The sequence below is a fragment of the Hyposmocoma kahamanoa genome, unplaced genomic scaffold, assembly GCF_003589595.1.
Source record: "Hyposmocoma kahamanoa isolate Upper Pololo Valley unplaced genomic scaffold, ASM358959v1 80, whole genome shotgun sequence".
Taxonomy (NCBI): Eukaryota; Metazoa; Arthropoda; class Insecta; order Lepidoptera; family Cosmopterigidae; genus Hyposmocoma; species Hyposmocoma kahamanoa.
In genome coordinates, this window is record NW_020654051.1 from 5,733,740 (window position 1) to 5,750,184 (window position 16,445).

At 38.2% G+C, this 16,445-nt stretch overlaps 1 protein-coding gene across 1 annotated transcript in view; it reads right to left on the bottom strand.

The window, feature by feature from the left end:
* The window catches only part of LOC113233944, a 42,798-nt gene that overhangs the window by 22,698 nt on the left and 3,655 nt on the right, over positions 1-16,445 (bottom strand). The window contains exons 4-8 of the mRNA XM_026469180.1: positions 13,765-13,863; positions 9,595-9,776; positions 7,433-7,555; positions 5,333-5,491; positions 2,514-2,732 (exon numbers count right to left, since the gene is read on the bottom strand). Of these exons, the coding sequence (XP_026324965.1) occupies positions 2,514-2,732; positions 5,333-5,491; positions 7,433-7,555; positions 9,595-9,776; positions 13,765-13,863 (782 nt within the window). The remainder of the gene's footprint in view (positions 1-2,513; positions 2,733-5,332; positions 5,492-7,432; positions 7,556-9,594; positions 9,777-13,764; positions 13,864-16,445) is intronic.

Genomic DNA, 16,445 nt, shown 5'->3' on the forward strand with positions numbered 1-16,445 from the left:
CTGGCAGCCCGTGATCCAACAATCAACGCCACTAAAATAAAAGCAGAAGTCAGGGCCGCCTCTGGGCTTGAAGTTAGCACGCAGACCGTTCGCAATTGCTTGCACCAGGCTGGATTACGAGCACGGAGGTCTTGGCGAGCTCCGCTCAATTCCCGGCAACGTCAACAACGAAGATTGCAGTGGGCTAGACTTCGGCAAAATGAAGAAGGTGAGGACGAAAACATTTGGCAAAACTGTCTCTTCGTTGACGAATCCCGAATCAGCACTCATCCAGATAACCGACGTGTCCGTGTCTGGAGAAGACCAGGCGACCGTGAAAGACAAAGAACTGCCACTGGAACAGTTCAGCAAGGCGGAAAATCGGTGTCCTTTTGGGGTGGCATTATGATTGGAGCTAGAACGCCTTTGATCCCGTATCGGGGCTTCATGACAGCAGACATGTACAAAGCAGTTGCTATTGATGATATCGTCAGACCATTCCGAGTAAACCATGGGCACCAATTTGTACCGGTCGATGATAATGCGCCCGCACATCGAGCTCAACGAGTCAATGCTGCTCTTCAAGAATACGATATCACACGATTAGACTGGCCTGCCGGCTCGCCCGACTTAAACCCAATAGAGCACGCGTGGGATGCTCTTAAACGAGCAGTATGGAACCGTGAGCCACGTCCCCAGACAGTTCCAGAGCTCAGGGAAGCCGCTATTGAAGAATGGGATAGGTTACCCCAGGAAATGCTGGATAACTTGATCCTCAGCATGCCCAGGAGGATCTTCGCATGTATTCGAGCCAGGGGAGGAGTTATTTTATATTGAATTCACACCTTTTAATAATAAATTGTTGTTTAAGTTTAATTAAACAGTCTTTTTCTTTCTATGAAATTTCTATTACTATTACATTATGATTAATGGCTCAATTTTTTAAAATAAATAATAAAAAATAGTTTTATATTTTAATTTCAAACAGGGTATTCCTATTTAAAGAAAGCATATAACATAGATTTTTTCTTGATAAAGTTAAATTTAAAGAATTATAGGAGCTTATGCTATTGATCGCAAACTTTTTTTGATGTGTGTACATTGGGCTAGAGGAGGGCGTTTAAAAGAAAAGCACTTTAAAAAGTCTGCTTTTTAAAATAAGCGCATAAACACGCGTTTTTAAGCTTAAGCGTTGGTCACTGGTCAGTTTTATAGATACTCAACAATTTCATTTTTTACAAAGTGCCTAAATTTCAAATAGCCATCTATGTTTCCTAAACAAATTAATTCAACATAACGTTACAAGCTTTTTTATACATAAAGTCTATGCACTTAATCATTTTTCTAAACGACTTTTTAAGCGTCAAACTAAAAAGCGTATAAGCATTGACTTACAAATAAATGGACGACGGGTCTAATACAAAAACCACGATAAAAATGTGCCAAGTCAACCTATTCGAAATTTAAATTGTAATGTCATCGCAGTATCGCGCTGTCAGTCGAACAAATGAAGACTAAAGCGGAGTTTGGCGCTCTGTATACGATTTTAGCGCCTTACAAGTGCGGACACTTTTTAGCGCGGACCCGACGTCCATATAATTGCAAGTCAATGCGTATAAGTGAAAAGCGCTTTTACAAGCACGCTTTTTAAATTTGGCCAAAGAAATGCACAAGCGGCCGTACTACGAAACTGAATGCATTATACAAAAGTGCGTTCGTTCGATATTCATGGCGTATTAAGAAAGGATTCACAAATAAATCGCACCAAGCAAAAGCCGCAATGTATTACAAATCATGAGGCATACGCTCGGTAGCATATTTGTTTTCACGAAATTCATACGAAACCAAAATAATTGTTTTTAAAATAAATTATGCATCATCTGATTACAAAATCACGTACCCGTGGAAGGAAACGTCCCTGTTTACCCGTTTACCCACATTTACGGTGCTTTTGCTGTTTATAATGGCACGATTATGTATTTTTCGCGTTTTCGACTGGTGTTTGTCTACGATAACAGTCGAGCGCGTTCTGAAGTGTAGCAGCGGCAAGTAAGTGAATTTCACTTACTTTGGGCACGCGAAGTACGTACACTTCGTCGCGGCGTCTATCTAAATATATGTCTGTATCGGTACCATTTCTTAAGCGTCCGAAGTAGTGGAGTTATGAGTGCAACGTTTCTTTGTACGAGATTGGGTATCTGGTAGTAATCTGTACTAGTATAGTTTTATATTATCAGGGTGCCTACTACAACCTCTTAAAACAATATTACTTTAATCTTACATTGACTTTTTGTACCATAACGCGCTTAAAGTAAGCTTATTGTAATGTTAAAACTATGATGTTTTATTGGCAGCTTTGTGACTAATCATTCACTTAGTTCGTACTATGACGCGACTTCAAAGTTAAAGTAATATTGCTCTTATGTCTAATTTAGCAATCTTAAAATAGTTACACGGATGCAATGAAAACTTCTTCGAAATGAAAACTATTCTTAAAAAGTGCAGACACAGGTAAAACATACGGTACTACTTACTTCGGCCTTCCTTCGTAAGGATTGAATGAATTCGTTGTAAAGTATTCCCATTTTCAATCGATCTCGAAAATCCGTCTGATTAGCAAATAATCTCAATATTTTTATTTCTCTTTCCAACTTAGTTGTGTCTATATTTAATTTATGTAACTCAGGTAAAGATTTAATCACGGGGTTAAAATATTTATCTAGGTTATTGTATATGTATTTGTAATTTCGCATCTGAAAAACATGAAATGTACATAAATGAATATAATAAAAATAATGTAAACAAATAATATAATAAGAGAAATGTGCCAAACAACCCCACCGAATACCGATCTCAAACTAACAAATTACTTTATCTATAGTATAAGTACCAGAGCAAAGGCACTCCGAGACAAATCACCTAACCCAGAAACAATCCTAACGCATACAGTGCAAACCCTTCGGCCATCGGCATTGTATGCTTCCACTCAGATTGTCGATGCCTTCTTCTGTTAGGTTTTTTTTATATTATGTAATCAGCAAACAATCCTACGGCCCGCCTCATGGAAAGCGGTCACCGTCCTATAAGAACGCCTGCCACACTAGCGGCTTTACGAGCGCGTTGCCAACCCATTAGGACCCTTTCTAAACCCCCTTTGAAGGACTCCATCCATACCGTATTCCTGCGGGAAAACCCCCACAGGGGTTCATCCACGGTTGGTTGTCGGTGGCGAGCGGTACTGTGATAAAATGTTGCTGTTGGTATCATGTTTTTTTTTATAATATCAAGTGACGGGACTTTTTCTGGCAGATTTAATGTGATTCCGTGTCGATAAGTGTAATGAATGCCTAAGGAGGCAATGTAAATATGGCTCAATGCATACAATATTCGGTTGTAGGCCTAATTGGGAAGAACCTTGCCTCCACCCAGGAAGCTCGAATTCGAGTCGTTGCAACTAAACTTTTTTTTCTCTGCTTTGACTGATTGGATTCTATTCGCAAACGCTCATTTATGCACATTCGTTTCAGAACCTTTTTTTATGAAAGGCAGCTATTAAAAAAATGGGCAATATAAGGGCGCTCTTTCACCGCGAACATGCTCTTGTAATGTAACAGTTCAAAAGTGAGCATTACAGCGGAGAGGGAGGTGAACCGAGCATTCGTTGCGCAACACTTGTAACATTCGGTTGCCTCCTTCACCGGGAACATTCGCCCGTAATGTAACAATCTGTTCAGATTGTAAGGCTGCGACTACACCAGATATAGTGGAAATGTTGTCAAGTCTTTACTTAAGTTAGGTGCCTGCGAGTGTATTGAACACGTTTGAGTACCTTTTAGTGTGTTTGAGTGCCTTTAAGTACCTTTGAGTCCCTTTGAATGCCTTTGAGTGCTTTTTAATGCTTTTTAGTGCCTTTGAGAGCCTTTGAGTGTCTTGGGTGTCCTTGAGTGCCTTTGAGTGCGTGCGAGTGCCTTTATGCTCGCAGGCACTCAAAAGCACTTGCACACACTAGCAGGTATTCAAAGGCACTCAAACGCACTCAAAGGCACGTAAAGGCACCCAAAGGCACTCAAGAAATTTATAGGCAGTCGCGGGCACTCAAACGCACTCAAAGGCACTCAAGACACTCAAAGGTACTCAAACGTACTCAAAGGCACGCAAAAGTACTCAAACGCACTCAAATGCACTCAAAGACACTCAAACGCATTCAAAGGCACTCAAAGGCATTTCAATTCAATTCAATCAAATTTTAAATTTAAAAAAAAGCTGTTATTGAAGCCCTGACCTAATTTCGTTGATTACTTTTTACTTGTTTCAGTTTTGCCTTACCCATCACACACGGCAATTTCAATTTCAACTTTATTAATAATATGTGGATAATGTTGTTGATTGTACGAGTACTTATGTCACTTAACCTAACAACAAATGTAATCGTACCATGTACAATTGTTTGTTATCCCTTAAAAATAAATTTAAAAAAGGCACTAAAAGGGACTCAAAGACACTCAAAGTCACTCAAAGGCTCTCTAAGGCACTCGCGGGCATTCAAACGCACTCGCGGGCACTCAAACGCACTCGCGTTCTCTCGCTGGCAGTCGCGGGCTCTCGTGGGCACTCCTGACTCTCGCGGGTACTCGCGGGCTCTCGCGGGCACTCAAAGGCACTCGCACGCACTCGGAGGCACTCGCCCGCACGTCTTTCTACCTCGCACTTCTCTGGTGGAATCGCAGCCTAATCGAATCTTGGATGTTACATTACTGACGAATGCTCGTCGGTGAAGGAGGTAGTTTGTAATGTAATGCTCAAAAACTAATCTTGAATGTAACATTACAGGCGAATGTTCGCGGTGAGGCAGCACCCTAACACCGTAGCAAATAATTAATAATAATTTAGGTAGCAATAGAGTTCCTTGTGTGAGTTCCTTCGGGGAAGAACCACAATCATACCTATTTCTGCTGTCCAGCAGCAAAGTGAGAATTACTGCGGTCCAGTTTTTAAACTTAGGATGCTAGTGAAACTATAGGACACACATAGGACTTGTCAACTTCATATCTCAAGGTAAAGGGCGCAGTTGGCTGTGTCCCTCATGTCTTTGCGATTTAAAACGCTGAATAGCACTGCTACTGATAGGGTGCGTACAGATCAGGAGAATGCTCCGCAAATGCGCCTGTTTGCGAAAGGCACGTGAGCTGCGCACGTGCATTACGTGGTGCGATCTGTTCGCGTGCTCTTCGCGCGCCACATAATTATATAACAGCATGTATTTAATGTGCGTGCAGTCGCCAGATCCAGACTTCTTCATCCCGTCAGTTGACGTTATGAAGAAAATGTACATAAAAGAAATTATATAGATTACGTGTTGTCCAAATAGTTCAAATTCGTATCCATTCTTCGATATATAATTTTTAATTCGAAATAGAGTGTCGAAAGCCTTTAGATACTCCGTATAACCAATCTGGCCAACACTGGATGTGGACATCGCGAGAACTCCTGTCGACAGCAATGACAGAACAATCTGAAAGTGTAAATTATTTGTGATCAAGTAGGAAAGAATAAAAAAAAATGTATTTGATAATTATACTTCCCTATCACTACCTCTACTAGGCTACCACAACTTAGCATAGATGTGGTTGTAAAAAAATGTTTTGATAATTCTTTTTTAATAGAATAAATTCTTTCAGGCGTGAAGAATAGATTTCCATTTTTCTTCTATTTACAGTATTCTTTTTAAAACGGAAATCCGAAACTATAGGAGATACAGGGAAACTGTCTTAGGAACTAATGGTTCCTTTTTTTATACAAATGTAAGTGCGCATTTGACCTCCATCTCACCTGATCGAAAGTGACGATAAGGTCGACGATGTAGCAAGCACACCTAAATAATGCCTATTAACTATCGCCTCGCCGTCCAAGTTATAGTTCAGGGAGCAAGTCCGTAGGTAGGGAATTCCACTCTCTAGCCGCTCGCCATATAAATGTAGAGGCGAAACGCTTCGTGGGAATCCTGAGAATATCTACAACATAGGGGTGGAACCCCAGCCCACTCTAGTTCCCGATGATGGAAAGGGGAAGGCGGAATCAAATTATACAATTCCATCGCACACTCTCCGTAATACCTATATCCTGTAAAATACCGAACAGCAGGCAACTTTACGACGGTGTTCAAAGCTCTGCAGCTTCGCCTCTACTAATTCCGAGTCACCTATAAGCCTCCTGCCATACTTGTCCATTGAATCCAAGGTGGCCAGTTGGTACGTAGCAGAGCCATCCCAAAGGCAGTAGTACTCCATACACGACAGCTGAAGCAACTGTACCGGAGTAAAGTAACGCCTCACCCAGGAAAGAATGCCAAGCTTCCTTGCTGCATTTTTGGCGATGGATTTAATGTATCTGCCAAAGTTCAAATTGGACGACGTAGATTTGAAATTGCAAATTAACATTTCCGAAATCGACGTTTTTTTGAATATAGTTGAAAGTGAATTCTCGTTATAGGTTAAGTTTTAAATGTCATGCAAAAACGTTAATATTAGCATTTTATTAAATTGCATATCTTGGTGTAATTTTCAATTTGTGTATAACCACTTATTTGCGGCTTTCCTACATATATATTGTGCTACAACCTATATACATGCTATCTAGATTTGTATTAAATTCTAAAAATTTCCGTTAATTTCATCATCTCAATTTAAATTGTAAAGACTTTTTTGATTTTCAGAGACGTTGAAACTCAGCTACTTCTGGAACTGTTTAGCCTTCAGCTGCTTTAGTATTATTATTTAAAATTTGTAAGCTCCGTTTCTAAGTGGTGGCCCGGCAAGAACTACTACGCCAGTACTTTCCTAATTCTGTGCGTTGCCGTCGGTGGGCAATCAGAACGGAAGGTAGATGACCAGATTGTAGCTGTTGGCTTATCAAATTCCAGAAGCTTCGTCACTGCTGAAAACAGCTTCGTCACTGCTTAAAACAGCTTCGTCACTACTGAAAACAGATACGTCCCTGTTGAAAACTACCATCTGGTTGGTGGAGCCCCTTAGCTTCCCAACCAGTCCACTGCGCGCGCGCTAGTGTCGAACACACCACCACCTACACCATTCCGCCGGTTGTCTGAGAGAGTTCCGTGACCAGAGGCCACCCACCATCCACGGCCGAACACACTTCTTAGGGAAGTACGGAACTCCAGACGCAGAAACAAGTCATCTTTAGTCATTACAACCACGGCCCTGATAAATTCATGTACCCGAATTTCTTCTTTTTGGGTCTCATTTAACTATTTATTTTATTCAAAAATTAAGTTTTGAATTGTAGTTTTTTTTAAATATTATAACTTTATTTCCGATCTCCTATTTTAATTTACTACTCTCTTAGGTAAGGTAGGCACTAGGGAATCGAACCCGGTACAATACGTGCATACTCTCACTGACATATATAATCTGTTTATTATTATTCAAAGTAATACCCTGTATATTTTGTAGCTCTTGCGCGTCAATTTAATTGCCCTGAGTGTGAAGCATATAAGAAGGGACGTCAGACACAATACGATGCCGATAGATGACCATGCAAAACCCACCATAAGTCCACCCTGAAAATTAAACACAAAACAACCTCAAATATGTTATAGGAATCTTCAGAACTAAAACAAAGATATTTTATATTTTCAAAAACAGAATTTATCATAATGGTCGCCTTGTTAGGGAGGCATCACACTTATCGACAGGAAATCGCATTAAAGTCCAGCGCAAGCCGGCAAACGGCGGATGAGAGCATCGAAGAGGATCTTATGCTCGCCAGTTAGTGCTAAAAATCAGACCTGGTCTTGCAGTCTTGGTCTTGCAATTGATTTAAAATTGATTCACAAATTAAACATGAAAGCAAAAAGTGGTTATTATTAATTATCATTATTACATAATACACCTAAAATGTTAAACCACCTTGCCTACCAATTATTCAATCCATAAAAAGTATTTGACCTCATCATTTTACAACTATTATACTGTCGTTAGAAAGTGACATTAAAAAGAAACATCAATAAACAGAAACATTGCTATCACAAAAGTCTGAAAGATATAATAAAGTTGTTATTCAAATAATATAAAACAATCTATGTTTTGTCTATGCGAAGATTGTAATCCTTGAGCTGCCGACTCTGATACATTAAACGCCCCGCTCTAGCGAAAACTAGTTGTGTGCACGCTACACATGAGCCCGACGTTCAAGGTCCATTGCGAACGTTCAAGGACGTTTAACCCGCCAAACGCCCCGCCACACGCAGGTGCGAATTTGCAGTATTACGATTAGAAGCGGGAGTTTAAACGAAAAACACTTTAAAAAGTTCTTAGGTTTTCGCGATTGTTACACATAGGAAATGAAACTATTTTTCCGGAGTCAACCGTGACCATGGGACCTGTAAAGGGCCCGAAACGTCGGTTTGTTTGAAAAAACAAATATACGCGATTTAAATCCGGAAAAATAGTTTCATTTCCTACACTTTAAAAAGTTTGCTTTTTAAAAAAGCACATAAGCACGCTTTTCAATTTAAGCGTAAGCGTTAACAACGCGCTATTTGAAAAGTCGTGCCCGCCATCTTGGATTTAGAAAGGAGTGCCATATTCGTTACGAGAGCACCCCAAATACTAAATATAATGCCCATGATATATTCGACCAGAACAGCAATTAACAATTAATTAATTGTTAAAAGCTGTTCTCGCAACTAACAATTAATCAATTGTCAATCTTTAATTGCCTGAACAATCAAATTTTGCCCAATACTGCCCACCATCAATGTGAATAATACTTTTTTAGATAAAAATAAAACTCATATTTTACAAATAAAATTAAATACCTTAAAACCTTTAGTAGTCTACTCTTGCTTTTCGCTATCAACACAACGTTGCAAGCTTTTTTTTAACATAAACGTCTATGCGCTTAAACGTTTTATAAAGAATTTTGTAAGCTGCAAACTATAAAGCGTTTTAAGTGAAAAGAGTTTAAAAAGCACGTCTTTTAAAAAAGCACGTTTTAACGTTTAAAAACAAGTAGTTTTTTCATCTCTAATTACGACATCGCGAGTGTCGGCTTCCTCCCGTTCGCCGCTATCCAAGCTAGCTAGCTAGTACATCCGGTATATTTCTCCTGCCGCATGCCGCGATATCCTCTAGCGTGCTCTTCAATACGGCAGGGTGAAAGGTGCTGCGATACTCCGAGGTCGGTCACAGAGCATTGAAATCTATACTTTATTTGAATTGAAATAGCATAAAAATACATTAATAAGACTGATATCCTCTACTATCCCGTCCGCCGGTTTGTGCTGGCCAAGCGTATCAGAAAAACATTTTTTATAAAGTTTTTCGACTGATTCAAGCCGATTCCGTGTTAAAGTGTGGTCCACTACCTTAACCCACTTCTAACCTACATTCTCGCTGGTTACTTTGGTACTTAAATAATCAGGGTGTTTATGCCTTAATTTGTACTAGTAAATTGTCATTTTTATCCCAATTATTCCCCAATTTATTGTAGTGTTGTAGACTTGAAAATTAACATATTTTATGTTCTCACTGTATAGGTATAATCATACAAGGGTATAATTAATTATAAACTATGTAAATGTAAGAAAGTAATTACCTGGCGATAATTTTCGTTAAAAGCACTAAATTTATTATTAACTCTTTGGAACTTGAAATTGTATCTTGGTATTCTATGTATAAATTGTACGATTCTCGTTGGTTTAAACAACATTGGGAACGGATCGTCGCTAAAGCCCCGAGGAAGTCTAAGAAGATATTCACGGCCCCGCAGTTTATACTCTGGTAAGGGACAAAAGATTATAAAACTATGGATTTGTAATAAATGCGCAATTATGAATAAATATGTCCACGACAATGAATGTGTACATTTCACACGGTACTGGAACCGTGCAATGAAAACAATCAACGATATTTCGTGTATATCGAGTTCTTAGGTTTTCGCGATTTTTACACATAGGAAATGAAACTATTTTTCCGTATTTAAATTGCGTATATTTGTTTTTTTAAACAAACCAACGTTTCGGGCCCTTTACAGGTCCCATGGTCAATATACCTACGCGATGTAAATAAGGAAAAATAGTTTCATTTCCTATGATATTTTGTGTATTTCAGCAGCAGTAGAACTGCCGCCAAGCAGTAACGAGAACAATACTGCGTTCCGGCTTTGAAGGGAAAGGGAGCTGGGGAAATTACAGGCACATTGGACATGTCAACTTTGTCTCAGGGTGACAGGCGCAGTGACAGTGCCCCTCACATCTTAGTAATGTAAAACTCCGAGTAGCACTGCACCTGTTTTGGATAGGCGTATCGCTTACTGGTTCGTCCCGTCACGTGATATCATAAAAAAAATTTAATAATATGTAGGAATTACTTATTATCAGAGCTCGAAATAGACAGAGTATGGTTAGCTAAACAATACATATTTAGTGGATAATATCCCCTCTGAAATCTCGAAATGATTGAAAATAAATGATATAAAATCTAAACAAAGTATAATAGTTACGTATATTTTTACTTACATTTTTTTCTAAATATACTTTTTAAAGGTAGCAGGCAGATGACTTCACTCCACCTAAAGTTAAATGGAAAATGAAGTCTAAACATGAAGAAACTAATCGCAGTGTTCTACAATCACTGCCCTAGCCACCTCCATCCTGCATGCCTACAATATGCTTCTACACCCCTCATTTGAAGGACCCCATATGGTAAAACAGAGGGAAGTGAAGTGTGTGCGCTGGAAGGGAATTCCATTTGTCAACTGTACTACAGAGAGAAAGTAAAGTAGTTACACATAAAAGTATAGAATAAAATACTATACAAAAATCAAACTTTAGGATACGTGAATATACTCTGCCTATGTCGATATCTAATTAAATAGATAGATATACACTTTATTGCTTTTATATAAAAGCAAAAACAGCACTTAAACAACTTACTTGGCAAAGGCGGTATTATCACTAAGGGCGATTTCTTCCAGACATAATTTGGGTCAGAGAAACTTACCAGACCGGGAGACGTAATGTGCCAACGGTAAAATTTAAAATGCGTAAATTAAAACGTACATTATATTATTATCAAATAATAAATAACCATATAACAAACCTCCAAATATGTCTGCATATATAAATATACCTAAATAAGTTTACACTTACTAATAAATATACATGTTGTAGACTAGGACCGTGGCAAGGTATTTACGCGATCCAGTTTTTAAAAAGAGGAAGCGACTTAGAATATCATATTTCCGACGGTAATTCGTTCTATAATTGTGCAGCCTTAATCATAAAGGAGTCTTCGTAATACTCGAAACGGGTGAAAGGAGGTTCCAGTAGGTTATCTATTATAATGAGAGCTTAGTTCACAGTTGTGATCCTCACCGAGAAAGCGAAAACGGAGTGCGAGGATCGTTTAGATATTCAGACACATTAGCAATCCCTATATGCATCTGATACATAGATTCTATAGACGCTGGAGTTCGCTAAATATATTACCATTGTGGTCAATGACACAGGTATCAACATACTCCAGAAAAGGTTTATTAGCTATTGGCCCTGGCAGAAAGCAGATTTTATCCACCATAACAATGAACCGGAGCCAGCAAACACCTTTCTACTCACCAATACGACGTGTGGCGACAAGACAGCGTGGAATCAAAGATAACGCCAGAGTTTTTGACAACACTACTGAAAAGCAATAAGAGGGAGTTGAAGAGGAGCGGGAAAATAGCCATGTTATTTAACTTGGCAATCTGCTTCGAGCCACCAATGACGATGGCCTGCGACTTATTAGAGGATTGATTGTAATAAGACCTGATGTCAGTCATACGTAGGAAACAAAAAAAATAAATTTGAAGGTCGTCAAAAAAGAAGAAAAGAGTACCCCGCCCTGAGACACACCAACGGTAACGTCACATTAGCTAGAATGCTTGTTATTGATACGAACACATTGCCGTCGTCCAACGAGATAGTTGCAAAACCACTCCACCACCAAATGCGGCACACGAACAAATTTCAGCATTGCTAATAGGATGTCCAATTCAATAGTGTTGAACGCATTGCTGAAATCTAAAAGAACTAATATTGTCAGATGCTCATCCGACATATTTTCGCGAATGTTATCCGACACCTTGGTAAAGGCAGTTACAATGTTATTCACCGAGCTGAAAGCAGACTGGAAAGGACTGAGGATATCGTGGGAGTTCACGAATATTGTGATCTGGTGATGAACAAGGCGCTCAAGAACTTTGAAAAGTAACGTAAGAATAGTAATAGGACGAAAATGAGAATATAAAGATGGATTACAGACCAGACCAGTAAGTCAAGAAAAATCGAAAAAAAAAGAAAAAAGTTGAACATATGGTTAAGTAAAAAAAATAATTAAAGAACCTTCTATCATTCTTCATTCAGTCTTTTAGCATGTGAGTTGTGTGTGTTAGAAAGTGATTGTATTGCTTAATACTAGAAGAAAGGGGAAAGATGTTGTGAAATACAAGTTCAAAGAGTTAAGTTTGACTTGCTAATACCAAGGAAAATCAAGAAATTACCATACCTGCTAGGATCACCATTGAAATATGTATGTGACGGCGCTGCGCATCCCTGTAAACCTAAAGCTGCAATGGTTACGACGTTCCTTAAAATTACGGTGAATCTCATCTGAGGGATCGTTATTATATCGCACTTTTGCAAAATTGCGCCTGTCCATCAATGACGTAATTTCTGCTGTGAGCTAAAGAACGGAAAGATGCTTCAGCCAGACACTACGGAGTAGAAAATGTATATACCACATAGCTCAATAAGCATCGAGTTAAAAATCTCTATCTTCAGGTCGATAGATGGGGATCTGAAAACAACGCCCCAGTCGATACCACCAAGGTCACGAACGAAACTTCGTTCGTCAAAGTTGCGCTGCCTGAATTGCGATGACTATTCGAGGTAAGGCTTAGGACAACAAATTTTGTAAAGAAATGAAAATGTAAGAGTTCGTCCAGGGAAGTGCCAGTACTTCTTCAGTTCTCCCTTACTGATAGAAATAAAAAGAAATAGCGGCAGAAGCCGCTAAGCAGCAATGTGAGCATTATTACGTTCCGGCTTTGAAGGGTAATGGTGCTGGTGAAATTACAGGCACATGGGACTTGTCGATTTATGTCTCAGGGTGATTTACCAAAAGTTCTGGAGAGGGGTGTAGCTTACCAAAAGGCACACGATTTGTTCGTCCCGTCATTTGCTATTATAAGAAAAATGTAAGCCAAATAAGGTCACGATAAGAGAAGGCTTCCGCAGGTAGTTGACCGTGGGCGTTAACAAAGCCAGTTGAAGAGACAATGGTAAAATCTAACAGAGACAAGTGTCAGTAAACAAAGTGATGCGTTGAAGAGGATGAAAGAATGTTGAGATTAATAGACTCCACGATTGAGCGTAGCCAAGTAGAACGGACGTCGTTTTTAAGCAGGCAGGTGTTAAAATCACTGCATGATCAAGGTGGGCACTCAACTTTCTAGTAGTATCAAATTTAGTCATCGCATTGAGGCAACGTGGCAGACAACGTATTGTCATACATTACTAACGGAAGAAGTACGTAAGTGTATATTTTGATGTAAATGTAACCGACTATCACTAATGTGAATTGCTTAAAAACCAACATTACACAATGTCTCTGCCATAAAAATAAAACGCATACCAACCGTAAAATGCCTCACAATCAATTGCTGTGAGTACTTTAACTAGTTTAACCTCACTCAATTTATTATTAATTAAATAACCCTCCTTACTTCTCAGCAATGCTCTAATTTCGTTCATCAACTTCCTATCTGTATTATAATCGCGTCCAAATGTTGGCTTGACACGGGTCTGATTTCTTTGTCTGATTTCTGAAGAAAAAAATAACAATTAAAAAAACGTTTTTGTTTCAGTTACTCCTAACGACAGACGAAGGAATTATGAATATGAAATTTTACTACAGGGTATGAGGAATACTACAAATATTTATGTACGTAAAGATCGATTTGGAAACTTCTTTCCTCTCATTCTTTTTAATGAACTGGTAACAATAGTTAGCTTTCGCTCACATATAATTATCATAATAATCATAAAATATTCTAATTGTACGCACGTTAATTTAAATGTACAGTACCCGACGATAAATATTGCACATCGACATTTGGAAAGAGACAATCGGCTAATTTCGGCTTCGTAGAGCGTTATCTCTGTCGCACACTACCTATGTGACGTTTTATCAGTCGTTGTTTAAGTGCGATAGAGTGCGGTCGCGTCCAGTTCAAAATATATATATAGAGTTGTTAATACCCCCAAATTTAAATAATTTAAAGTTGTACTATGGCATCTTTAGGAAAAAGAGGGAAACCTTTACGAGATCAGTCACGCCAAATTATCTACAATGTTTATAAATATTTTGTAACCGAAGCTGACAGATTTGAAAAAAATGAAGATGAAAATGTAAGTTGTTATTTTAAGAAGGTTCAAGCGCGAGTTGCAAATGCCACTGGAATTTCAAGAAGAACTTTGAACAATATATTAAACGAAGTCAGTACTGAAACACATTCTACTGAAATTAAGTTTAGCACTCCAAAAAAAAGGGAGACCAAAAAAGCAATTTCGTTTGGATATGGACGATTTTGATTATGATGTTGTTCGAAGAATGGTGTATGATTTTCACTTGCGATTTAATGAACTGCCAACAATAAAATCATTAAAAGCTAAATTATCTGAAGTTATTAATTACAATGGGTCTGAAAAGACGTTGAGAAAAATACTTCACGAGATGGGATTTCGGTTCACTAAAATGGAAGATAATCGAAAAGTTTTAATGGAAAAGCACGATGTAAGTCTCAAACGAATGGAATACCTCGATAAAATACGCAAATTTCGCGAAACAGGAAAAAATATCGTCTACATGGATGAGTCTTACATACATACATCCCACACTAAAGGGAAATCTTGGAGTGATGATAAGAAAAAAGGAGTAAAAAAGCCAATATCAAAAGGTCAACGTTTGATAATAGTTCATGCGGGAAATGAAAAAGGCTTTGCACCCGGTGCCTTTTTAACGTATAAATCCACGGATACTACAGGTGACTATCACAATGAAATGAATAACGATAACTACGAGAAATGGCTGGTTAATCAATTAATCCCAAACCCTATCACAATAAATATGTTGAAAGACCCCCCAACTCAAACACCATTAAACAGGAAATGATCAACTGGTTAAACAGACACGAAATTCCAGTTGATCCAAAATTAACAAAAACCCAGATTTACGCTATTATATGTCAGCACAAGGAGAGGTATACAGAGTTTTCCGTGGACAAAGTACTTGCCGAACATGGGCACACTGTGTTGCGATTGCCACCGTATCATCCGGATTTTAATCCAATTGAAAATATATGGTCTCAACTAAAAGGCTATGTAGCCTTTAGAAATGTGGGTATGAATTTAACTACAGTAAAAACGTTATTGACTGAAAAAGTAAACATGATCGGGGCTGAAGAGTGGAAAAAGGTTTGCGATCACACAATCAAATGTGAGAATGAATATAGAAGCATTCAACACGGTTTAGACAATTACACTGATAGACTAGTGATAAATACGGCTGATAGTGACAGTGATATTGACCTCTTTGAGAGCACAAATAGTGAAATGGAAGTAATTGAGAATTAGAATTATTATTATTTTTATTACAATGTCTCACTTTAACCATAGGTACAATGGTGTTTATTATGTACACTACAGCTGTAATTTTCCAAAGTAATTAAATACGTAAACGTAATGTGAACATATTTTTTTTTATTTTATTTTACCCGAACCTAAAGCCATCACTTATAGAAAAATTGGTGTATTTTATACAAAGAATAAAAAGAATTATTAAAAGAAGCAAATTAAAATTGTTTTAACAGCTCTTAATAGATACCGGACTGTTCGTATTTCGTGCGACAGATATAACGCTCTACGAAGCCGAAATTAGCCGATTGTCTCTTTCCAAATGTCGATGTGCAATATTTATCGCCGGGTGCAATATTTACTGTACACACGTTAACTTCGATCATACGAGTATATGCTATAAAATACATACATTACAAGGTCTGTAGCTAAACAATATTTGCGGCTTGTTTCAGAAAATAAAGAAAGTTTTAAGATAGCTACTGCAGCAAATTAATAAATAACGAGCATAAAATAACAGATTGCTTTGGGTATAATAATATTATATTTTATATTATATTACAACATACGTTTCCAAGAAATGCTTACACAAGAGCATCAAGAGCCTTTGTTTTACGAATCGGAAATTCGGTGATAAATACAATATAGATAATACTCTCGGCGCCTGCATGTACGTTTCTACAAGCTTAGTTTTATTATATTATTGTATTAGTGCATGTCTATGTCTTTCTTGTCCACCGACTGTTACTGCGCTACTACAGCAGCAGTGTAG